Source organism: Poecilia formosa, unplaced genomic scaffold (genome assembly GCF_000485575.1).
Source record: "Poecilia formosa unplaced genomic scaffold, Poecilia_formosa-5.1.2 Scaffold216, whole genome shotgun sequence".
Taxonomy (NCBI): domain Eukaryota; kingdom Metazoa; phylum Chordata; class Actinopteri; order Cyprinodontiformes; family Poeciliidae; genus Poecilia; species Poecilia formosa.
The window spans coordinates 316,380-341,976 of record NW_006800155.1 but is presented as its reverse complement, the minus strand read 5'-3'; the positions used below and the strand labels follow the sequence as shown (position 1 = coordinate 341,976).

At 35.3% G+C, this 25,597-nt stretch overlaps 2 protein-coding genes and 1 long non-coding RNA gene across 3 annotated transcripts in view; all 3 read left to right on the top strand.

The window, feature by feature from the left end:
- Positions 1-2,391, top strand: part of LOC103148984 (psychosine receptor-like) — a 5,691-nt gene extending 3,300 nt beyond the window's left edge. Inside the window, exons 3-4 of the mRNA XM_007567994.2 lie at positions 145-320; positions 407-2,391. Of these exons, the coding sequence (XP_007568056.1) occupies positions 145-320; positions 407-947 (717 nt within the window). The 3' untranslated portion in view covers positions 948-2,391. The remainder of the gene's footprint in view (positions 1-144; positions 321-406) is intronic.
- Positions 2,392-6,954: 4,563 nt separating this feature from the next.
- On the top strand, positions 6,955-8,019 carry LOC103148983 (uncharacterized). Its single transcript, XR_477415.2, has 2 exons — positions 6,955-7,129; positions 7,231-8,019. It is a non-coding gene; the product is annotated as an uncharacterized LOC103148983 (long non-coding RNA).
- Positions 8,020-9,563: 1,544 nt separating this feature from the next.
- On the top strand, positions 9,564-10,638 carry LOC107838138 (G-protein coupled receptor 4-like). The gene is made up of 2 exons (XM_016679602.1): positions 9,564-9,868; positions 9,966-10,638. Exons 1-2 carry the CDS (start codon positions 9,564-9,566, stop codon positions 10,468-10,470), a joined length of 810 nt encoding a protein of 269 aa, XP_016535088.1. The 3' UTR covers positions 10,471-10,638.
- The last annotated feature ends 14,959 nt before the right edge of the window (positions 10,639-25,597 follow it).

Genomic DNA, 25,597 nt, shown 5'->3' with positions numbered 1-25,597 from the left:
GTTCATGACAGGTGTTATGTCATGTTTATGACAGTGTCATGACAGTCTTATTCAACCCCCTTCAAATAAAGTGTTACCAAATAATCTAATAGCTGTACAAACTATGTGATAAATGTTTTTCCCTTATTCACCTTTTGTTTCCAGGTGAAAAGAGATCATGTTGCTCCAGTTTACATCTTCAATCTTCTGATTTCTGATCTCATCCAGCTCTGCAGCAGAATTCCTATGATAGTACATGATCCCCATACTGTCTCTGACATTCCCCTTGATTTTGGCGTTACAGCCAGTGTTGGGTTCATGATGTGTGTCTCCCTGGAAAGGTAAATATCTGTTTACATGCATAATGTTGTTTCTTTATGACACCACTACACCAGTAATGTTTGACAGCATGTATCTTATATTCCAGGTATCTGGTTATTACCAAACCGCTGTGGTACAGATTTAAACGAAACATCAAGATATCTGTGTTGGTCTGTGTCGCAGTCTGGATCCTTTCTCTTGTTTTTATCCTGACCATGCATCTCACTCTGGAGCCAGAGTCGAGTGTAACAATTGTTGGTGTTTTTCTTCTCGTCCCTCTTCCCTTGTTCATCTTCTGCCTGGTTGGAAGCATCAGAGCTCTGTCTGAAGCTCGCAGAGTCTCTGCTGAGGAAAAACGTCGAATCATTTCAATCCTGGTCATAGTGTTGCTTACTTATGTTCTGCTTTTTGTGCCCATTACAATAATTTTACTGGAAGGAACCAAGAAAATTTTAATCTTAAAGATTGTTTTTGCAATTTGTGTTTATCTTAGTCCTCTTGCAGACTCAGCTATGTGTATTTTTCTGAGGAAAAGTGCGGTTGACAGGGTTTTGACCTCATTGTGTTTCTGTGTGACGTCTAAGAATCAGGAGATCAGCAACACTGATGACAACAACATGTCGACTGAACATAGTACAGCAGTTTGAGCGCCACTGATACATAAATATTCTTAAAGTATCCTCATGGATTATTTGCAGGGATTTCTTTTAAACTATATGCTTTAAATTTTCCATGACCCTTTGATTTCCTTCTGCATATTAAAACCCAACAACTGAAGAAATGTCAACCTGCTTGATTCTCAGAGTTGTCTCAGCTTCTGAATCTCAGACATTTTTTAAAAAGACGTTCATATGACTGTTTATCTTTATCTCATATGTTGAATTTAACCAGGTACAACATTTAGTGAAAAAGTTTCTGTCAAGAGAAAACAGTAAGATTAGTTTTATTGAGCTGTGGATTAAACCATGTCAGATTTTTGTGATGTTAATGTATTCTGAACTACAAACAATACATCATAGTAACAACACAGACACTTTGAATCAGTGGGATTTAATTGAAATCTGCATTTTATAGAACAATCACATTCAATTTTACTATAAGATTCTTTAAATAAATGGAAGAAGGGCTAAAAAACCAACGACCTTAATGACTCCAAACCCTCCCAGGAGGGACGGCTTGAAGTTGAAGTTGTAGGTTTTTAATTCTGCAAACTGTTTTATTTCATATTTTGTAACTGTTAATCTTAGTATGCTGTTAGTTTTCCTCATCTACAGTGTTCATAAGGTGATGTAACTTTTTCAACCAAAAAAAACCATCTCTGGTTGTGATGAAGCAAAACTGCTGTTTATCTCCTCAGAAATCAACAGAAACCAGAAACGCCTCTTGCTTTGCATGATACAGAAAAGGAAGCAGAGAAATTTTAATACAGTGTTTTGTAGCTGCAGCAGCTTTACATAAATATGCTTTTTTAACATTTCTGGACTCTCCACTGTCTTATCATAAAACCATGAACTATTTTTAATGGAATTCATGAGGCACAGAAAGATGAGATGGAAAATTTTGAATTTCTTGGTAGTTAAAAAATGGATGCTGAGTGTTTGTTGGGGCTTTGTGATAAGAAATCTGCTTGCTGAAATACAATGTGAAAGTTTGTTTCTTCAATCTATAATTTTCATCTTGTCTCTTCATCTGAAAGAAAAACTTTTTATTCAGATTAAAACTATCTTGCCTTGCCAAACAATGTTGCACAATTGCATTACGTGACAATAACATGTGACTATGACTTTCAATGTTTGGCTCGAAAAGTTTTATTCATTTTGTACCTGGAGCTCAGTTGGACCTGCTTCTCTCATGTTTTGTGGTTGTTGCCCTCATTATTTGACCTGAACCTTTCTGCAGGTAGAGACTGAATGATCTCCACCAATCATGTCTGGGTTCTTCTCATAATCCAAACAGTGAATGTGTGATTAATTGATTGTCTTCAAATTCATCTTATATGTTGTTTCTTGGTTTTTGTCCTGATGTTTTCAAGCCTTTATTTCTGTTAGCTATGATTCCTGCATCAAGTCAATAAAAAACATTTTAAATGCATTAATGTGGGTTTAATGAAATTGTGTTTAATACTTTAATGAAATTGTGTTTAATACTTAAGATGTCATGTTTAAAGGTACTTTAAACTGGACAAATGAGCCTTATTGAACTGCATATTGTAAATTATTGAAAGTGATTGTACATGGATTTAGAAAAGAAATGAATGTTTTAAGTAACAAATATGACTTTTGGCTCACTGATTTACCCAGTTTTCTTTTGCTCTCAGTTGTCCTTTTCAAATATCACTTTATATTTACATTTAAATATAAAACTTTGCAGTAGTCAACAAATTTCTTCAATGTTTTCCTGAAATAAGGACACATAGGTCATGTGCTAATGTAGCCTTTGGTGCCACAGGGTTTTACAGAGGATCCCAGTAGGACACTGACATGGAAGAAGTCAAAATTGTTTACAATGTTTGGAAAAATCTAAATCATTGAAATCTAAACTATTAATATAGAGTTTTAAGCTGTAGAAATATAGAAGATAAAATATCAAGCAGGACTAGGATGGAAAGAAAATGTTTGATCCAAACTTTATAAAACTGCTGGTGTGTTTCTGAGTATGTAGGGTGAGATATAACAGACAACATCACTGAGAACAGAAACACCTGAAACTGAGCATATAAAAGTTTTTATTATTAACCAGAAAAATAAATTAATAATAATCATAATAATATTTTGTCCCTCGTCACATTGGCAGGTTACAAAGCAACACAAGCTCATTTAAACTAAAGCCTTTTCCTCCATTTATTTCCAGTTTTCTTTTGATCCAGTCACTGTATCATAAAAAACAGATTGAGACAAAATGCAGACCATATTTGGCATCACAAATATCATTTTTTATAAAATAATTCTAAAGTTTCACTCATCACATCTTCACTTTGCCTGTAGTACCTATATTGTCCACATGATGCCGCAGTAGAGCAAATGAAGCGAGTAATGGAAAACCTCAGTGCATCATGAAGCTGAGACATAAAGCTTCTGAGAGGGAGACGAATATTGGAGCTGGTGAACTGTGACCTGGTAAAACAAGACAATTAAAGTTTATTTATAGAACACAATTCAAGGAATCCTAAATGCTCTACAGCACAAGAAAATAATAATAACTCAAAACTTTGGCTGCAGCGACACCTACTGACACTCTTCTGGTACCGCATATTTGGTCCTGTGGTCAATTTGATGTCACTCAGTTACACTCATCAGATCCAGGCCCATAAACCTGATGAGTTTGACCAAAACAGGAATTCTGTTGGATCTGTCTGAGCTGGTGACAAGAAAACTTCCTTCATTCAGTCACCTGCCTGGGCCTCAGTTTGGTGTAAGGTAGGAAGTCTGAGGAGCTCTGAGGTCAAACGCAGCCATGCCTGTTGTTGGCAGCTTTCCCCTCAATGACCTTTGGCTCTGGTTACTGAAGTCGGTATGTTGTGTTCTGGGTGAACTGATGAGAATGTATGTGAGGGAGGGGTTAACAGAAATATCCTTCACCTCATGGGGGAGAATCAGGACTGACAGCAGCAGAGTGACAGACGAAGGAAAGTCTTAAGACAATCTGTGGAATTCAAAAGATGACTCAGTTTAGTCTCCTGCAGCCTGAAGATTTTTACAGATCAGAATATTGAATTGTTTGCAGCTTTATGTCCATAAGTTTGTCCAATGGAGTATTTTTATGCTTTTTGAAGGTTATGAATGCTTTCACTCTTTTGCAGTCAGTTCTGTTAATAAAAGAATCAAATCTGAATTCTCAGAGGACTGACTGCCAAAAAAGCAAAACTTTACAGTTTCTGTTTTATTCAGGTTCCCAGCAGAAACAGCAGGATCTGTTATGATGCCAAATCATGCATTTGAAAATTGCCAATGTGACTTTTGAATGTCAGACATTTTTGCATTTTTTTATGAATATTAATATGTGCACACCTTTCATTGACGCTGCATTCATTCAAAACTCAGTGGAAACTAACAGTTCCAGAGAAGGCAGGAACATGGAAGTGAGCTGAGTATTCAAATAGGAAGCCAGTGTGCAAATGATTATCAGTGGAAACAAACTGCATGTTGTGTCCAGTGGTAAATTCTGCAGACTGTTAATGCAGTGAACAAACCTTCAGACACCAGAGGAGAGAAATCATCTAGAAGAGCCGAGTCAGCTTTCAAAGGTAGACAATTTTAATTTATATCTGGTAATATAAAAATGAACAAATCAAGGAAGATACTTCATTTGTATTTTAGCTGTTTATTTTGAGTAAAGTGAAAATTCAAACAGTTTCTGATTTATCTCTTTTTCAAATAAAATATCCTGAAAATTTTGAGTAAAAGCTTTTTGATATCCACTCAGATTTTTATCAGAACTAATTGCTCTTTTTCACTGATCAAAACCAAATCCTTAACTAAAGCAGGATTTCATATCTTTCTTCTCAAAACTTGTCACGCTTGGATTTTGCCAGGCCCTTTATCACAGAGGAACTGCGGTGAGTTATTTTGGGTTAGCTCACAAGTTTTGGCCACCAGGGGGCGGTAGAGGACCCTCAGAAAGTTGGAAGATCAGAAGGAAATGCAAAAAAAATACTAAGAATAAAAAAATCTAATAATAAATGTTTAGTTGTATATTTTTACCATAAAATCTGATCTATTTTTACATGTTTGGTATTTTAAAATATAAGCTAAAATAATTTATTGAAATGTCAAACTCATCTTTCTAATTGGCTGCCAGTCAAATTTATCAGGCTGCTTTGTTCTGCATAGCCAAAGGAAACGCAAACTGGGAAGCGAGGCAAGTACTGGTGAACTGAAGTGTTTCAAAGACTGTTATGGTGTCAGCATGTCTTAACACCTTTTACTAACTCTCCATTTCTGTGTGACGTGTCATGCACTGCTTTCAGGAGAGTCACCAAGTTGGGAATAAAATGTCCATCACTGCTCAACAATCAAAGAAAAAAATCTCAGCAGGCTAACATTTTCAGTTTGAGGTGCATCCATGATGGCTGTGATTTTTGGTGCAGTTTGCATCAGTCAGCATCATCACATGACCAAAATGTTCCACGTTACTTTAAAAACAATTATCTTTACCCACTTAGCAGTTTTTATTCAGTCTTACATCATCACAACCCATTAGACTCTAGGAGCCGTTACTTTAATTGTAAGATTTCCTTCTAAATGGTCTCTTCATGGGAAAGCACTAAAACCAAGATAATAAAAGATAATTTACCCTACAGCCTTAGAAGTGCTCAGTTTCTTCAAATCGATTAATGCTACAGAAACAAAACAGGGTTTGACCTCAGAACAGTAGTTCCCTGCCCATAGATGAATGTGAGAGTGTGTTAAAGAATCTCTCTGGCTGCATGAATCGAACTATCTTTGGACAAACAAAATGTAAGTTATGCGCTCATAAGATTATTATTGCTAATAACATTGCACATTTAAGAGTTATGTTTGTTTTCTTGTCTTGATGGAAATCAAAGAGAGCAAATAATTAATCTTTTTAAAGTTTAACTGTTACAGGCTGAAATGTATTGTTTTGTGTTTTCTATAGTGAGCATTGTTTTGTGCTTGACTGAAACGGAAATTTCTTGTGCTTTTATCAGTCGAAGGACATTTATTGAGACGATGAACAGTGATGAAGATTTCCAATTCTTAGAACAGTTCAGTACTGTGGATTTTCATTCAGATCTGCTGCACATGCAGATAGTGACCATTTGGTTTTACTACAGCAAATCCAGATTCTGAAGATAAATGTCTAACATATTGATTGAAGGCGATTCCCTGCACTTGACACAACCTGAAGATGGTTACCTATTTGATGAAAAACTCAGACCGCTGACAATTATAAAACAGAGTTGCTTCACAAACTATGCAAACTGTGAGTGTCTTTGAAAATATTTACTTTCTATGGAGAAACCCGAGACAGGATGTTGATGCAGCTAAAAAACATCTCCAGTCTGTTGACAGTTGATTAAAACATTGTAACACTAACCCATAGTAACAATAACATCTACTGTGACACCAAAGCATCCAAATCGAATCTGTTCAACCTAAACTAAGCTTTCTGAATTACAGCCAGTACTTGAAAAACAAGAAGAACACAGAGAACGTTTTTATATTCCATTCAAGATTTGTACATACATGCAAAAACTTAAACTGAACAATGTTTAAATGAAATAAAACCACCATTGTTCATGTTTATAGTAACTCTGCCTTCAAATCAGCTTCCACTCTGAGGAATGAACGTTTTCCACATCATCTGGACATCATAGGAAAACTGTTACAACTCCAGCAACATGATCTTCAACGACAGCGAGAGAAGCAACAACACTGATGAGACCTCTGGTGAATACAGTGGATTCTTAGACTGGATCAATTTGATCACCATTGGGATCGGACTTCCTTTGACTCTGGTGCTCATGACTGCAGTTTGTTGGCAGGTGAGTAGAGTTAATTTTAAAGAAATTGTAATTTGACATATTGTTTTTCCCTTTAAACATTATTTCTCCCTCCGCATTTGTGGAACAGGAAACATCCCACATGTTATGAACATTCCTGTTTGATTTTTTCCTGTTTTCTGTCCTGCAGCTGAAAAAGGATCAGGGATCTTCAGCCTACATCATCAACCTTCTCATTTCTGATCTCGTTCAGCTCTGCAGCAGAATTCCTATGTATTTGTCTGCGGATGATGTCATCCCTGGTTTCTTCTGTATATGGGGAATATTAGTCAGTGTGGGATTCATGATGTGCATCTCAGTGGAAAGGTGATTCTGTTTCTCTGTATTTTACATTTCTACCTCATGCCATTAGCATGTCTGTTCTTCACCTGCCTCCAAATACTAAATAAGTTGATATTTTATTTCAGGTATCTGGTTATTGCCAAAGCAGTTTGGTACAAATTCAGGAGAAACAACAGAGCATCTGTTGTGGTCTGCATTGTGGTCTGGGTCCTTCCTCTTCCTTTATTGCTAGCTATTAATTTCAAGCCATACATACAGATATATGCATACATCTTGACATTTATTTTCCTCCTGCCCTTCCCCTTGTTCCTTTTCTTCTTGTTTGGAACCATCAGATCTCTGTCTGCAGCTCACAGCGTTCCTGCAGGTGAGAAAAGAAGAATTGTAGCCATTCTGGTTGTAGTGCTGCTTATTTACACAACACTTTTCTTGCCCATCATCATTTGGTTCCTGGTACAAGACAGTTTGACTCTTACTACTGTGGCTACTCTTTGTATTTACATGAGTCCTCTTGCAGACACCATTTTGTATTTGCTGATTCGAAAAAGCCTTCTGGACAAAGTTCTGGCTTCATTGTGTTTCTGTAAAATGTCTAACGGTCAGGAGATGAGCAGCATGGGAAATGACAACATGATTGGTCCAAGTACTGACGCTGTTTGATCTGTAAGGTGATTCAGAAGTGCTTTCATAGTAATCTGGGTTTGTTGTGTCTGATTCTGAGGATTAATGAATCTTTGTAAAAACTACCTGCAGTGTTTCCTGTTTCACTCCAACGTTTTAGAGATTTGTTGCCATTTCAACAATAAATAGGATGAATTACTAGAAAGACTGTTACCAGTAAACTATTGACCATATGTGTTGATAAAAAAATAACTTAAAAGAGGTTTCAAATAAAAGTTATCGTATTTTTACGACTCCAGTATATTTATACAATTCACCAGTGTTTATGTAATCTTTTTGTCATTATAATAAAATTTTATTTTTTAACTATTTACTCATCTAAAAGTCCTCTGAGAGAGAATCCTCATTATTAATGGTACAGAAGTTCATTACAGTAAAATAAAATATAATCAAGACATGGCAGCAATTTAAAACAAAAGTGAAGATAAATAATTTAAATTAATCCCTACTTGGCAATTATGTAGCTTTTACAATGAGCTACAATTGTGAACAGGTCAAATATGAAATAATGTTCCAGGGTAGCAGAGCATGGAGTTGTTGAACGGTGACATGACTTTTATCTATTATAATTATGTTATTTCTTTATTTTATTTACTGAGAGCCATTTTCCTAGCAGAAGTCTCTATTTAAAAAAATAAAAAATAAAATAAAAAATAACAAGCAGACATACTTTCTTCACAATTCCAGGGAAGAAATACTTAAACAAGAGAACTAGAAACAAAACAGATTTTATAGAAATTGTGTTACTTGAATACACCATTGTTATATCAATCAGCATCTCTTAATAAAATGAAGAGATGATCTCTGAATATATAAAATTAATTGACACAAAATAGAAAATTATATCATAAAAAGGGAAATAGAAATGATGGGTGATAACAGTAAGTTTACAGTTTATTCATCAGATTTCCTTATCAGTGAACTTTGTTCCTTTACTAAGCCATTAAGGCCAGTGTATTAACCGCTAACATCCATTTCAAAGCTTTAGATTAATAACTTCCCTCTAACCAACAGCTCTAAGTGCTACAGAAAAAAAAAGAAAAGTAAAAAGATTGATTTAACAGAAGAGCATCAGTTTCCACTTCAGTGCTGACTGAGTGCTGACAACATTGTCAGGACTCTGGAAACCAACTCTGTGGCTCAAGAAATCTGACTAAACAAAAGGTAAATTATACTTTTATTAGATCATTCGAATAATACTTATCATTTAAAGTTTGTTTTTCTGCTGCTGATGTGATAAGGATGTTTAGGAGACAGGATTCAGAAAGCAAATGATTCTGCTGTCTGGTAAATGCTCTAATTAGTCGACTGACGTTAAACAAACCTTTTCAATGCAAAGCATATTTTATCATTCAGAACCAAAATGTTTAGATAATTAATGATTGATTGCTCTTATATGATGCACCTACACTGTAAAAGGAAATTAGTTGAATCAACTTAATTGAATAGCTTCAAATGGTAACAAGTAATTCAATTAAGTTTATCCAACTCAACATATTATGATCATCCAACTCAATTTATAAAATTTAACTGAATCAATAAGGTGGTTAAAATGATATATTTAAGTCAGTCTTACTCAAATCATTTAGTTTACTTCAAATAAAGAAGGAAACTTTATTTGAAAGGGAAGACGAGCAGCTAAGGTCATCAGGGTGGGACTGAATTTAGAACGACCGCATCACGTCTGTGAGCTGTGCTCTTCCTCTGCACCACAGTCTGAACAGGATCTGTCCCTGATTAACAGAATACTCTAAAAAGTGAATTAGAAACCAGTTCAATGCCGTGTTCCTATTCTGATGTCTTGACACAGCAACCTGTACATGCTGTGGTGGTGCAGAGGTTAAAGCTCANATTTTATTGTGTCATTAATAATTATTCTCTGTTTTCTTTCTCACAGGTGAAAAAGGGTCAAGATGCTCCAGTTTATGTCATCAACCTTCTTGTCTCTGATCTCATTCAGTTCTGCTGCAGAATTCCAGTAGATCTATATAATCCTGGTCTATCCAGTGCCATTTGCTCTTACATTTTATTTTATGCTTTTATTGTCAGTGTTGGATTCATGGTTTGTATCTCCTGTGAAAGGTGTGTTTCCATTTTTACTTCTCTTCTTTCTCATATAATCACATCAGTCTGTTCTTCATGACCTTCAGGGACTAAACATCTCCATCTGTTATTACAGGTATCTGGTCGTTGCCAAGCCACTGTGGTACAGATTCAGGAGAAACATCAAGACATATGTGGTGGTCTGCATTGTGGTCTGGATACTTCCACTTCTTTTTCTGCTATTTGCTTTTCTGACTCTAGGTGTTCAGATGGCTGCTTTCTCCCTCATAGTTGTTCTCCTCCTGCCTTTTCCCTTGTTCATCTTCTTCCTGGTTGGGACTATCAAAGCTCTCTCTGGAGCTCTCAGTGTCCCAGCAGATGAAAAACGACGAATAGCAGCCATTCAGGTTGTGGTGCTGATTATTTACGCTCTGCTTTATCTGCCCATCATCATCATTGTGCTTCTACAAGTCATTGGAGTATTACATAGTGGACCTAGCATTTTTTCTATTGTTGTGGCTTTGGTATGTATTTTTCTTAGTCCTCTTGCAGACACAACTCTGTATTTGTTAAGTCGGAAAAGCATCATGGATAAATTTCTGGCTTCAATCTGTTCTTGTAAAACTTCAATCTGGAAATGAGCAGCACAGATCATGACAGCAGAACTGGTACAAATACTGAGACTGTTTAGGTTTTAATGTTTGTTATGGTGCAAAAGAGCCTCAACAATAATCAGTTTGTTGTAGCTGCTTTTTGGATTGACTTGCAAAAGGGACATTTTTTTAAATGGTTCATAAAAAATACTTTTATTGGCAAAATATTTTCTAAAAATTAAATATAAGAAATCACTGATTTGTTAAGTGAGCACTTTGAGCATTTTGGTCTCAGTTCATTTTTATTTCTCTTTAGTCATTATTTTTTAATTTATCTTTATATCTTCAGAAAGTCGTCCTTAAAATTAATTGATTCAAGTGTTGAATACATACATTTCTTTTCTTTTTGCTGATCTTGTTACAAGTTATGCACTGTTATATTTTCCCTGTAACTATTTCAGTTTCATGGTTGATCTGTTGTTAATATGAAAACTATGATGGCTTACAGGAATGAAAAGTGTTGCTACTTTATTATAATTATGTCTGAAATCAGAATTTCTGCTAAATCACCCACATTTAATCATGAGTGTTTTTTTTTCATGTGTTTTCCATATTTTTTTTCTTCTGCTTAAGCAAACATACATAGTAATATGTACATTACTACATGTTCACTTGCTAGACTTAAAGCTGTAGAAATAATGGTTTTAGTTGTTATTTAGCTGTGGTTTATTTTCTTATGTCAACTTTTTATTGTCAGTTTGTTCATAGTTTCATGTAAACAAGTTGTACATCTGTGTGTTTTAATTATGCTTTATAATTAATGATAAATAGAACTTTGGAGCATCTCCAGGTGAGATTATAAAATGATTTGCTGTTTGATTATCATATATCAGATTCTCAGTTACATATCTAGACTCAAAACCTTTTTGCTTATTGTGACCAAGAAAAAAAAATGATTCCAGAAAGTGAGTCCAGCTCTGCAGGCCACCAAATATGGAGTTGTTCACTGATAAAGACTGCTGCTTTATGATTTGACATAAGTGACAGTTAAACATGATGATGCTAAATATGGAAAACTGCAAGAGACAAAGTGACTAGTTCTTTGTGAATCTGTAGGAAACTCTTTACTAGCTTTTATTTCCACCAGATTGTGTTCACCTGTCTGCACCTTGTTTATAATAAAATCCTCTATTTTTAATCTCAGCCTGTCTATCAGAGTCTTCACTTCTACATCACATTATTTATAGACAACCAGTCCAACTTTCAAAACACCCAACTCCCATTCATAACTCAGCTTTAAGTCATAACTCAGACAGCAAAATGAGTGAATCAACACTGAAATATGGTTTGAATGTCAGGATGTGTGTGTTGGCAGACAGAAGTTGGGAGCATGGACCATTTTGAAGAAACAGGAAAGTAAAACCAGATTTCTTATTAAATTCATAAAACTAGAATCTGAGATCCAGAGACGTGGGACGGCCCCGACGACGGAGGGACCCACAAAACGATGGTTTTAATCAACACTGATACAGTATTGATATAATATCAGTTATGGATGAAAATCTAACATTGACTCAACATGTGAGTTACTAACCAGATTTTGAATAATTTAAATGTCAGGTTTCAACAAGGATCCAATATTTCTGTCTGAACATGTTTCAGCATTGATTCACTCATATGTTGCTGTCTGGGTTGTGATGTCAGCACATCACACCAACACAGCCTGAAGCTGCCCTGCTGACTGACTCAACCTGGACAACTTTCCATAGNATCTGCGCCACAGAGACTGTTTTTGTTATCCAAGCTTTATGTGGATAAGTCCTTCTGATCCTGCGCCGCAACAACTGTGCCTGACTGTAGACAAAGTATTTCATATTGTGAGGTTTGATGCCTTATTTTATTTTACTTTATTACTTTAAAAATAAAGCAAAATAAAAATAAAATAGTGTGCTGCATGACTACGGGTTAAGTGTGAAAGCTCCTCCTGGGCTGACCCACCGGTCCACTACCACACAGGCTGACTGGGAACTCAAACTTTATCACTTACACACAGAGTCAACATGTTGAGACTAAACGCAGACGCTGCACATAATGCTCTGTTCGCAAAATGTCATTCTCACCGCACGCTCAACGCGGACCTGTAAACGTGAACCTGTGAACGTTGAGCAGCTCAATGTGAACATTTGTGGTTCACTCTGATCTGTGCAAGCAGAGCAACCACCTGGATTTTAAGCTGGGCTCCTACCTTGATGAATTCTCCCAAGAATCCTCACAGGGACTTGATATAAATGTCCATACAGGTGAGCTTGTGTCTAGTTTGAGTGAAAACAAACGTGCATCAGGGTGAACTTCAGAGGTCCAGCAGCGACAGCGCAGAGGCTGAGACCAATGCAGCTGTGAAATTTCCTCCCTGATAAACATTCCACAGTCAACTGTCAGCTGTATTCTAAGAACATGTAGAATACAGCAAATCAACCATGAAGCCACGTAAGCCGATGGAGCAGGTCAGCGGATGCTGCAGCACATGGTGCGAAGAGGTGGCCAACTTTCTACAGACCTCCAAAGTTCATGTGGCCTTCAGATTAGCATGCAGAGAGCTTCATGGAAAGGGTTTCCATGGTGACCAACTGCATCCAAACCATACCTCACCAACTGCAAAGCCTCGGATGTAATGATGCACCACCGGACTCTAGAGCAGTGGAGGCACGTTCTCTGGATGACTCTGGGTCTGGTGGTTGCCAGGACAATGGCACTTGTCTGACTGCATTGCAAGTGTAAAGGTTGGTGGAGGGGGTATTATGGTGTGGGCTTGTTTTTCAGGAGCTGGATTTGGCCTCTTAGTTCTAGTGAAAGGAACTCTCACTGCTTCAGCATGCCAAGACATTTTGGACAATTTCAGGCTCTCAGCTTTTTGGGAAAAGTTTGGAGCTGGCCTCTTCCACTTCCAACATGACTGTGAGGACAAAGCAAGACATGGATGGAGAGTCTGGAGTGGATGAACTTGACTGGTCTTCACAGAATAATGACCTCAACCTGATAGAACACCTTTGGGATGAATTAGAGTGGAGACTGAGAGTCAGGCTTTCTCGTCCAGCATTAGTGTGTGACCTCACAAATGGAAGAATGTTCAAAAATCCCCATAAACACCCCTAAACCTTGTGGACATCGTGGGCCAGCATCATATTGAACCCTCTGGATTAGGAATGGGATGTGAGGCAAGGCAGGTGAGAGAATACCTGTGGCCATACAGTGTGTGTGCCACAAATGTAAAACTCTAAAGAGATAAAATATTCACCTTGTTCCTTTCATGATAGTGGATTATATGGTATTTTGTATCTTTTTACTGTTTAGTTTTCATTCTTTAACAAGGATTACCCTATTGGTATAAAACATCCTTCCTGTATTAAGTTTTTTAANTGAAATCAGAATTTCTGCTAAATCACCCACATTTAATCATGAGTGTTTTTTTTTCATGTGTTTTCCATATTTTTTTTCTTCTGCTTAAGCAAACATACATAGTAATATGTACATTACTACATGTTCACTTGCTAGACTTAAAGCTGTAGAAATAATGGTTTTAGTTGTTATTTAGCTGTGGTTTATTTTCTTATGTCAACTTTTTATTGTCAGTTTGTTCATAGTTTCATGTAAACAAGTTGTACATCTGTGTGTTTTAATTATGCTTTATAATTAATGATAAATAGAACTTTGGAGCATCTCCAGGTGAGATTATAAAATGATTTGCTGTTTGATTATCATATATCAGATTCTCAGTTACATATCTAGACTCAAAACCTTTTTGCTTATTGTGACCAAGAAAAAAAAATGATTCCAGAAAGTGAGTCCAGCTCTGCAGGCCACCAAATATGGAGTTGTTCACTGATAAAGACTGCTGCTTTATGATTTGACATAAGTGACAGTTAAACATGATGATGCTAAATATGGAAAACTGCAAGAGACAAAGTGACTAGTTCTTTGTGAATCTGTAGGAAACTCTTTACTAGCTTTTATTTCCACCAGATTGTGTTCACCTGTCTGCACCTTGTTTATAATAAAATCCTCTATTTTTAATCTCAGCCTGTCTATCAGAGTCTTCACTTCTACATCACATTATTTATAGACAACCAGTCCAACTTTCAAAACACCCAACTCCCATTCATAACTCAGCTTTAAGTCATAACTCAGACAGCAAAATGAGTGAATCAACACTGAAATATGGTTTGAATGTCAGGATGTGTGTGTTGGCAGACAGAAGTTGGGAGCATGGACCATTTTGAAGAAACAGGAAAGTAAAACCAGATTTCTTATTAAATTCATAAAACTAGAATCTGAGATCCAGAGACGTGGGACGGCCCCGACGACGGAGGGACCCACAAAACGATGGTTTTAATCAACACTGATACAGTATTGATATAATATCAGTTATGGATGAAAATCTAACATTGACTCAACATGTGAGTTACTAACCAGATTTTGAATAATTTAAATGTCAGGTTTCAACAAGGATCCAATATTTCTGTCTGAACATGTTTCAGCATTGATTCACTCATATGTTGCTGTCTGGGTTGTGATGTCAGCACATCACACCAACACAGCCTGAAGCTGCCCTGCTGACTGACTCAACCTGGACAACTTTCCATAGATGTTTAAATCAGAAATTCTCCTTTCTGACAACAAATGTTGAAAACCTCAAATCAGCGATTAGTGACCATCACCTCTGAAAGGCTCAAAAACATAAAGTAAATATTTTGGAGTGGCCAAGTTAAAGTCTGCACTGAAGTGGGAGTTAAAATTTGACACTAAATAAACTGTTTTGCTCAAACTCTTTCTGTAGGAGCTAAATTAAACCAGTTTTGCAAAAAGCCAAAAATTCTCCACAAAGTTTTCAAAGAGTGTCTCAAACATATATCAGGTTTACTTTTTCACGTGAAGTTAGTTAAATTATTCATTTAAAAACTGATTCAGCAACAAAGTTTAATGATCTGAAACATTTAGTTGCCCAAAAAGCAAAAGTGTCTTTAAGGGTTAAATACTTTCTCTTTACCCATGAAATGAGTTGAACAGAATTTGAACTTTAGACACATTTTCTTTTTCAGGTAATATTTTCAGAAACCGCTGGTGTTGTTGTTCTTTCTGTCGTAATCATATTCCGGTGCTTTTTATAAATTTCCTCAGATCAGAGGCAGATAGTTTGTCACTTCATCTCCTGACTCACTTTGACTGGCAGATCAAATTTAGCATCAAGATCAAACTTCTCAGAAATATTTGCACAAATGTGCTTGGCTGTTGAAATGACAAGGAAAATAAAACTTATTTTTGTTAGAATCAGACTGAAATGTTTAAAGTTACAATAAAAGATTGTATGTTTTATTTTGTGTTTGTGTGATTAATATTTACTGAAAACTGAAGTTGCCACTGGTACTTTGTTAAAGGTTACAATGNTCAAAAATCCCCATAAACACCCCTAAACCTTGTGGACATCGTGGACCAGCATCATATTGAACCCTCTGGATTAGGAATGGGATGTGAGGCAAGGCAGGTGAGAGAATACCTGTGGCCATACAGTGTGTGTGCCACAAATGTAAAACTCTAAAGAGATAAAATATTCACCTTGTTCCTTTCATGATAGTGGATTATATGGTATTTTGTATCTTTTTACTGTTTAGTTTTCATTCTTTAACAAGGATTACCCTATTGGTATAAAACATCCTTCCTGTATTAAGTTTTTTAAACAGCTTTTTCATTCATTTGCTGATGAATGTAAAGTTTCAGAAAAGCCTGTAGTGATTTGTCCGGATTGTTCCTTTTTATCAGTGGATTGATAAAGCCTGGATGAAAAAACACCTGATGAGAGCGAGGAGTTTATTATTCAGATCAGATCATTTTACAGGCAGGACCTTCTTAAGAAAAGTTGGAGAGGATATCAAGAGGATATCAATCAAGAGGAGCTGAATTGATTTATAATTTCTTCTAGACTTTCATAATTTAGTTGAAATTGAATTTTTTTTTCTGTATTTCTCATATTTGGGTGTAGCATTGGTACTGAACTGTCAGTGACAGAGCTTTAAATTCAGAAGATACAGATCAATACTGGAGCTCATTGGTCTTTCATGAGGCTTAAATGTCTTTCATTTTGATCCAGTTTTTTTGTTTTATATTTTATGTATCAAAATCAAAAATTTTTTTTTAAATTTTAATAAAATTCACATCTGTCCCCTTTGGATGTTTTTTACTCTTCAATTCCATTATCTTCAGATTTAAATTTTTGGCCTTAATCTTGTTTTGATGCTGATCCACCAGGTGAGGGGCTCGTCATGTATTCATAAAACTTGGAAATTTAAAGTTTCAGTTTCAGATTCCATAAATTGTATTTATAAAACTGTTTTGGCACAATAACATGAACTACAGCAAACTGTCACTGAGAGAACCAGAACAAATACTGAGAATCATCACCTCAATAAACTCATCAAAATGTTTTTCTTGTCCAGAGCAGATTTCCTTCATGTGGGTCAGAAATGAACCTTGGATCATGACAGATTTTCTTTTAGAAATTGTCCTTTTGGAGGTTATTATTTTGTTCTCATCACTGTAACAAGAGCAGCTCATCAAAAATATCAAACAAAAACAAAACCAGATGGTCTTCACATTACAGAATTAATGTTTGATAAGAAATTAAATGAAATAATGATGGTCTGAATAAACAATTAGACATTTATTATTCATTAGATTTCCTGGTTAATTGATGCAGCAAAACCTTAATGACTAACATGCATCAGAAAGCCACAAAATGACCAGTTTCATTTAATAAGCTCCATCTAAATGCTGCACAATAAAAACTGAATGAGACAGAAAACAGCTTCCAGTTCAGTCGACCAGTTAGTCAGTGGATTCAGAAACTGCTCTGACTGCAGGAGCAGAACTAGTTTTAGGTAACTCAAAGGTAAGTTATTTTACCTCTGACATTAGAACATATTTCATTAAACAAATAAAAAAATATGTTATCAGAAAATTATGTTGAGATTTTCAGGACTCCTGCTAAAGCTAATTATGCTTCAAAGATATTAATGTTTTACAGAGTCTGTCTACAGAGCATGGGATGTGCTTCTTAAATGTTTGTTTTTGGTATTGATAACATAGATCTAGATGATCTAGATGATGGTATAATTTTTCACCAAGTAATGTAGGCACCTAAATACTAGAAATATATAAGAATATGAAAGAAGATATTTAGATAATGACGACCAGTCCAGGGTGACCTATTGAGATGGAGACCAGCATCTGGATGGATGGATGGATGGATGGATGGATAATGTAGTATGTTTTATGAATGTAATATTTCATTATGCAATTTAACATGCATGTAAACTTTAATCATAGATGATATCTGATTCTGCAAAGTTAATAAAGTTACACAAACCTTCAGTCTCCTGGAATAAGAAATCATTTTCCTTTCTTGATTGTTTAAAAACTATGAGAACAATTTTGACTAAAGAACCAAATATTAGGTTGACTTTTACAACAAGCTGAAGATGCTTGTTGATGTTACCTTCATGATAAAGATCCTTCATTTAGATTAAGCTGCTTATATTGGGGGTTTAGTGAAGACGGGTCATTTTGACCTGGAGGACACAGGGTGTATACAGAAAATGAGGACAATTCTTTTGAATGGCTCTACAAGTCTTAGTGAGAACTGTTCTTTGTTTTTTGTTTTATTTTACAACTTTTCTTTCTATGAATGCCAAAATTAACTAAAGCATCCTATGAAATGTCTAAATGAAATGACTACCTTAAACAGACTATAAGCTATACTAATAAAGAAAAAATACTGATGTGGTAGGAGCATCCACCACACTCTGGGTCTGATGTCAGCTACCTGTGCAGACTGCTGGCTCTCAGTATCCTGCACCGCTCCAAACAGAGCCATGCCTTGAATGACACACAGATGATGTTTGATGCTGATGGCATCTTGAGCAACATTGAGACAAAGTGGCCTTGCTCTGTCCATGACCCTCATGTGGACAGATGAGCTTAATTTCACNTCAAAAATCCCCATAAACACCCCTAAACCTTGTGGACATCGTGGACCAGCATCATATTGAACCCTCTGGATTAGGAATGGGATGTGAGGCAAGGCAGGTGAGAGAATACCTGTGGCCATACAGTGTGTGTGCCACAAATGTAAAACTCTAAAGAGATAAAATATTCACCTTGTTCCTTTCATGATAGTGGATTATATGGTATTTTGTATCTTTTTACTGTTTAGCTTTCATTCTTTAATTTAACAAGGATTACCCTATAAAACATCCTTCCTGTATTAAGTTTTTTAATTATTTCCATTCAGTATTCAGCTCAATAAATATCAAAGTTTCATGTGTAGTCCTATCTTTTCAAAGACCTCACTGATACCAAATGTGATATTTAATTACTGAGAAAGGAAAGACATTCTGACACAAGATGTTTCCATAGATATGTCAGTTCAAATCATTGACATTTTAAAAGGGTGATGTGGCTTAAAAGAACATTGAACATAATCAAAAATGTATCCTACTAATGGCACAGTGGAATTACAACAATAATAAATTAGAAATTAAAACATCAGTGTGTGCGTTTACTGCAGAGGTTCCCGGTTAAAAATATAACCTTTACCTACAAGCCTGATGCATCACTGTTCATGCCATAAATAAATTATTCTAATGAGTTGAAATAAATATAGAAACTGCAGTATCACAGTTGAAAATGTCTCAATAAAATGTTTGTTCAGAAGAGGACCTGAACTGAAACATGGCTGAAGTAGATCTGTAAAAACTGAATGTTTGGCTTTCTCAGGTCGGATGGTAAATGTTAGGATTTACTAGTTACACTTAAACAGCAATGGCCTATATATTCATCATCATTTCTGTTTACAGATACATCAAATTCTGTCATCCTGTCATCAAATTCCTGGTTCAACCCTGAAGGATGGAAGAATTGAACTTCAACATGTCTTGGGAAAACAATTTTAATTACAGCAACATGAACATGAACTTCAGCAGCTCTCATAACCAGACGGATTCCAGAGACGAAATTTTCAGCGACGTACAAATCCTAATGTGGATAAATTGGATCACCCTTGGCATTGGACTTCCTTTAGTCCTGGTAGTGATGATTGCAGTTTTTTCCCAGGTTAGTACAGTGTTACCTAATTATTCATAATGGATGAGCTATTTGACTGTCAACCTGTTATTTAAACTGTGATTCTCTCTCATCTCAGGGTTAAGTCTGTCTTGTCCCCTGAAATGACTGGAATATGTGGAACAGGGAACATCCTACATGTCAATAATAGGTAACACTTTATTTGACGGGTATTGAATAAGACCGTCATGACACCCACATAAACATGACATAACACCTGTCATGAACATCAATAAGCCTTCATGANTAAAAAGTTTGCAATATGTTGCTATTTTTATGAAATATATATTTTAAATCACTACTGCAAAGTCCTGAAAATTCATATGTAAATAAAGTTATGAAAATTCTTCAATTTATTATGGAAAATTAGATTTAAATTTTTTATTCTAATGATTACTGACTGACCACTAACTGGACAAAAGAGTCTTTGTTATCAAACTAATTATTTTTACATTTATTAAATACTACTCATAGTTTCATCAAAATATTTACATGTAAACAGTTTAAATCAGGTTTTGAGATGAAATCATGAAAAGTCTTTCATCTATTATGACACAATTCAACTGGAAACCAAACAAATTTACTTAAGATATAAAATAATTAAATAATTAAATAATTCATCCTCTGAAAAGGATGATGTGTTGCCATTTTTGTTGCTTTTACAAATCAGACATAATAAATAAATTTGGCCTTTTTGATAAAGAAATAAAAAATAAACTTCAATATGATAATCAGAACCGATTTGTATAAAATAATGACAAATAAGATCCAGTGGATTGACTTTCCAAACTCAGCTGTCTAATGAAACAATCACCTGAGTCACACTCACTGAACTCAGCTGATCTCCATTCCAAACATTTTGAGACTTTTGGCACCAATTGGCTGGACCTCTGTTGAATTAAGTCAGTCCTAAGAATAAATAAATAAAAATAAATAACCTTTAAGAATTGAATGGTTTTAGCTTGATGCCTATAGACAGATTGTGATTTCATATTACTGAGGCCAGATATCTATTTGTGCTCAGCTGTGTTTTACTTTAACATATTTTATACCTCTGTTTTATTTCCCATTGAGTGATGGAAGATTCCAACATCAGCATCACCTCATGGGACAAAATCTACAATTACAGCAACATGAACCTGATGATTCCAGCATCACCAATGATATCGACTCCCTTTAACTCTAATGGCCATATTTGCAGCTTTTTCATTGGTGAGGCTAAAACTCTGACTTATTTTTATTTATTATGTAATATAATTTTGATTTTGGTGTTGATATAGTAATACATCTTCAGAACAGATATTTTGCTGTCGTTTTTTAACTTTATTCACTAAATGTTATTCAGTAAATAGGATAAAGTCTTTAAAGAATATTATGTACAACATGACATTCAGGAAAAACGTTTTAAGCCAGAATAACAATGTTTCTCTGTAGTTTAATTAAAATGAGTCAGCACTTATTAAATGTTTCTGTAGCACATCTTTCTATCTTAGTTTTGTAAACTTTTGAGAAAGCTTTGAAATATCTGTTTTTAACATCTTTTGCTTGTGGTGAGGCTTCTCATCATAATTATCTTGTGATATATCTTTTAGTGCCTCAACGGAAAGAGGAAATATTTATTTTGATCTTGTGTGGAAGAAAGGAAACAACATTTATGAGAAATTGAGCTTTTCTGTGACATTTCTGCAGAAAAGTGACTCAANACATCATCTGTGCACCCATTTCCTTTAGTAAAGTCAGATGTGATTGGTCAGACACCGTAACATAAGTATTTATAGAGAACGCTCAGGCTGCAGCCTGTTAAGGTGAGAAGGATAACTGGCTAAAAACAAGAACCATTTCAGGACCTTTAGACTTTGAAAGGTAAATATAATTTTATTTGAATGTACAGAAATGAACAAAATACATCCAAATTAATATGTTTTGAAAAAATATATTCCATCTGTTTAATTTAATGCTACTGATGAAAAATAATAGAAATAATGTTTATGCTACCTGCCAATAGTTTTATGTAGACAGTCTGTAGTTTTGCTGCTGGAGGACAAACTGATCACTTTATCTCTCTCTGTTGGTCTGTGTTGCCTTCCTAGAAGACAGCATCAGCTGAGATAATATTAACCATAATTCATATTTCTCTCTCTTCTGCTGTTAACTTTTTACTTTTATCATATAAAGTAATCCTACATCAGCTCTTCTGTTGTATATCTGTTCTGTTTTCTCAAACCCCCACTCTGTGGCAGATCACCACTTGAGCTGAGCCTGGTTCAGGTTCTGGTTCTGGTTCTGGTTCAGGTTCTGCTGGAGGTTTCTTCCTGTTAAAGGGAGTTTTTCCTCTTCACTGTCTCCAGGTGCATGCTTGGTATGAGGGATTGCTGTATTGACTGTCTTACTGACTTTAAACTGTCAGAGTGAAATTCATTTTGATAATAAATTAGAAATGAAAATATGCAACATGAAAATTATTTTCCTTTTTATTGACTGAGGAACCTTCCTGTAATGGTTCCTGGGTAAAAATCAACTTTTACCCCAAACCTGATGCATCAGCTTACATGGACGAAATAAAGAATCATTCAAATTATATATAATAAATATATAAACTACTGTCTCACTCTAAAATTCAAATTGTCCTAATTAGATGTTTGTTAATGCAGGATTGTTCATAAGTGAACCTGAACAGAAACATGTCAGTTAGTCGATACAGAGAAGTAGATCTGCTAAACACTGAATGGCCGTGTTTGGTTTTCTCAGGGTGAAAATATGAATATTTACAGTTTGGACCCAGTTAAAGAAAACCTGAAGAACAATATATAAACTCTGATTAATGAGAAATTTGTCCACTTTTACCAATATAATTTTATATTATTTGNGTTTTGCTCAGTTCATTTTTATTGCAGCAGTTTACAAGTTGCTTCAAGGCGTTTTGCAAAACAAACTGATTCAATATAGAAATACATAGAATAGAATCAACTTGCATACTTTACAGTTCATCCCTAATGATAAAACAATATGATCAAGTTATTATTTAGATGATCTCATATCCATCACTGTCTTGGAGTCATGTCATGACGCCTGTTCTAATAACCCCAAGTTGCTCAGCAGTCCTACGTCCGTTGCCTGCCCAACCTTTTCTTCGGAAAGTCGAGGTTCAACAATAAGGCCTTGGTCATCTCTGCTCTCCCGTCAGTTCATCCTCCCCCTGACCTTTCACCTACCATCTACCTCCAACACAACATCAGTGACCTTTAATTACAGTTACACATTTTACACCATTTCCAGTTCAAGGTTAAAATCACATTTATAACCTTTTAGTTTCTCTGAGTTAGGATTCATTTATAATATTATAACCATTATTTATTAGTCTGAACTGTTTTTCTACATATGTAGGCTGGAAACTTACTTCCTCTTTCTTCAGGAAACCTGCTCTTCCTGTTTCATGACTCTATTTCTGCCTGAATATGATTTTTTTATGACTAAATAGAAAAATAATAGAATTAAAGCAAAGTTTGCAGGACACAATAACAACCAGATTAATGTTATTACCATCTGACTCTACTGTTGGGTCTTGATGTCACCTGTGTAATCAATTTTAAAGGTAATTTTATTTATTGTTACTATTAAACTAAAATCTCCAGCATGGGGAAGTGGGATGATCTCCACTTTTCTCAACACAATTAATTTATTTAATAATTTAATTATCTGTGACCTCCCTTGATTTGCACATCCACACCAACTCATTAATCAAATCTCTCACTTTTCAGTCTTTTTATGAACAACCAGATCCAGAAGAATTAGATTCATTTCTGTGCATTTAAAGTTTTCTTGACTGTGGATGATCTGCATCAGTCAAACATTTACATGACAGGTGGAAATCCAGAAAGATGGTTTTCAGTTTGAACTTCATGACCTGCTTCAGATGCTTTTACATCGACTATAGATACAGTTATTGGCACAATTGAATGACAATAAAATCTGTCTATGTCTACAGTATGCATGCCCTCTGGTGGTCAGAAAAACAATTACACCATGTGATGCAGGGCTGGTGTCTGAAAAAAAACATAAAAAAGCTCCTAAGCAATAAAATCATTCCAGTAATGAAAATAAAAAAGTGATGTATTAGTTTTAACACATTTTAAAAAGTCAAAGGATCTACAACAACAATAATCTATTATCCAAATAATCATCACAAATATCATTTCCTGTCATATTGGCAATTTCTGGTTTGTGTAAAGATGCAACCTTCAGTGTGAATGCTACAACAAAAACAGCTGAGAGAATTGTTTTTCATTTTAGTTTTCAGGTTATTTTTTATTTGATTCACTCAAAAATAAATTGATCACCCACATGCATGTAGAAGACGTACTGTATGTGAATGAAATGAGACGGTCAAGGGGTGAACTGCTGATCTGACATTTGTGACTTTATTTTTGCTTGAATGTATTTGTGGCTATTGTTACAGTGTTCTTACTGTCGTACTGCAGTTTTGCTCCTGCTTCCTAGACAAATTTCTCCTACAGGAGACTAAATGATCTGATCTTATGAATGAAAATTAACTGAAAGAAGTACAAACTTTTATCTGCCTCCTATTCACATAAAAATACCTATTCAACTTAAAAGACTATTACAAACATATTTCACACACACACACACACACACACACACACACACACACACACACACACACACACACACACACACTTACACGCACATGCACCTATGCGGACGGACGGACAGACGGACGGCTCTCTTCTAATCTGACTTTTTGACCAAAAACAAGCTGCACCTCTCTGGAACTTTTGAACAGAAATAACTGGATGGTGTCTGTGGAAAGGGGGAAGCTGTATCAACTATGATGGTGCATCAATAACTAGTCAGGAAACAGAGGTCAGCAAAGGCTTGAGAACAAACTGGAAAACCATTTTTTTTATGAAAAGACTGAGAAACAAAAGCATCTTTCAAATTTGAATTTTTAAGGTTGACACCAAAAAACGAACATTTTGCTTTGATGTGTAATTTAATGAAACATAATCTCAATGATTTCCAGTAGATGATGATTATTTTTGTCTGTATATGTTTTTACACTTCTGTAAATATCTATCATATCTAATTTCTCAGAAACCTCCAATCACATTTAGATTTAACTATTGAAAGAAGAATTGAAAGTAGTTTTATTTTTTTCCAGTAAGACACGTTTTCTTCTGGATAATAAAACCTTAGTGTTTCCATCTGTAATTATATTCGTTTCCTTCCAGTAGCTTACTCTCCTGATCACCCTGTACATCTGTCCAGGGTTCCATCAATAAACACCAGAAATAAATAGTGAATCAAAGCAGCTTGTTGCTTTGACTGTACTGGACATATATGCATTAATAAACAAGTGGGTGTTTTCATTTCCGGAAAAGTTCTGATTTCGAATATACAAGGCGTCTATGTGAAAATGACTCATGCACAGATAATATCTTATGATTTCATCTCATAACAGTTTAGTTCTAATGACTTCTGTCTTAACTTCCTTAAAGTGGATGTAGATAATCAGCTATCAGGGTTGGAGCTTTCTTTGTGGATCTGGACGACAAGAAGACTAAATCCTCACACCTCAGCTCTTTACAGTAAAGAGTTTCAACTGTTTGAGGTAAAATCTATTCATCTTGATATCAGTAGTGATAACTACCTAAAGAATGGGCATATGAAATCTTTCTAAAAGCCTAAAGCCACAGTAATGCAGTCTGTAATTTCTGTGAAAATGTCTCCATTTATTGCAGTGGCATGGGATTCTAACTTTTAAAAGAGAAACATGATATATTTTATGATTCTTGTCTTTAAAAAGTATCTTTTTATGAATGTAAGAAGCTATTTGTAAATGTTTTTAACTCTATATGCACATCTGGTTATGTTGTTAGGACAACAGGGAGACTTTGCACTAAACTTCTCACTAAAACCAGGAAGATAGAGACATAACACCAGTTCTAAAGTCCCTACACTGGCTCCCTGTAGCTCAGAGAATAGA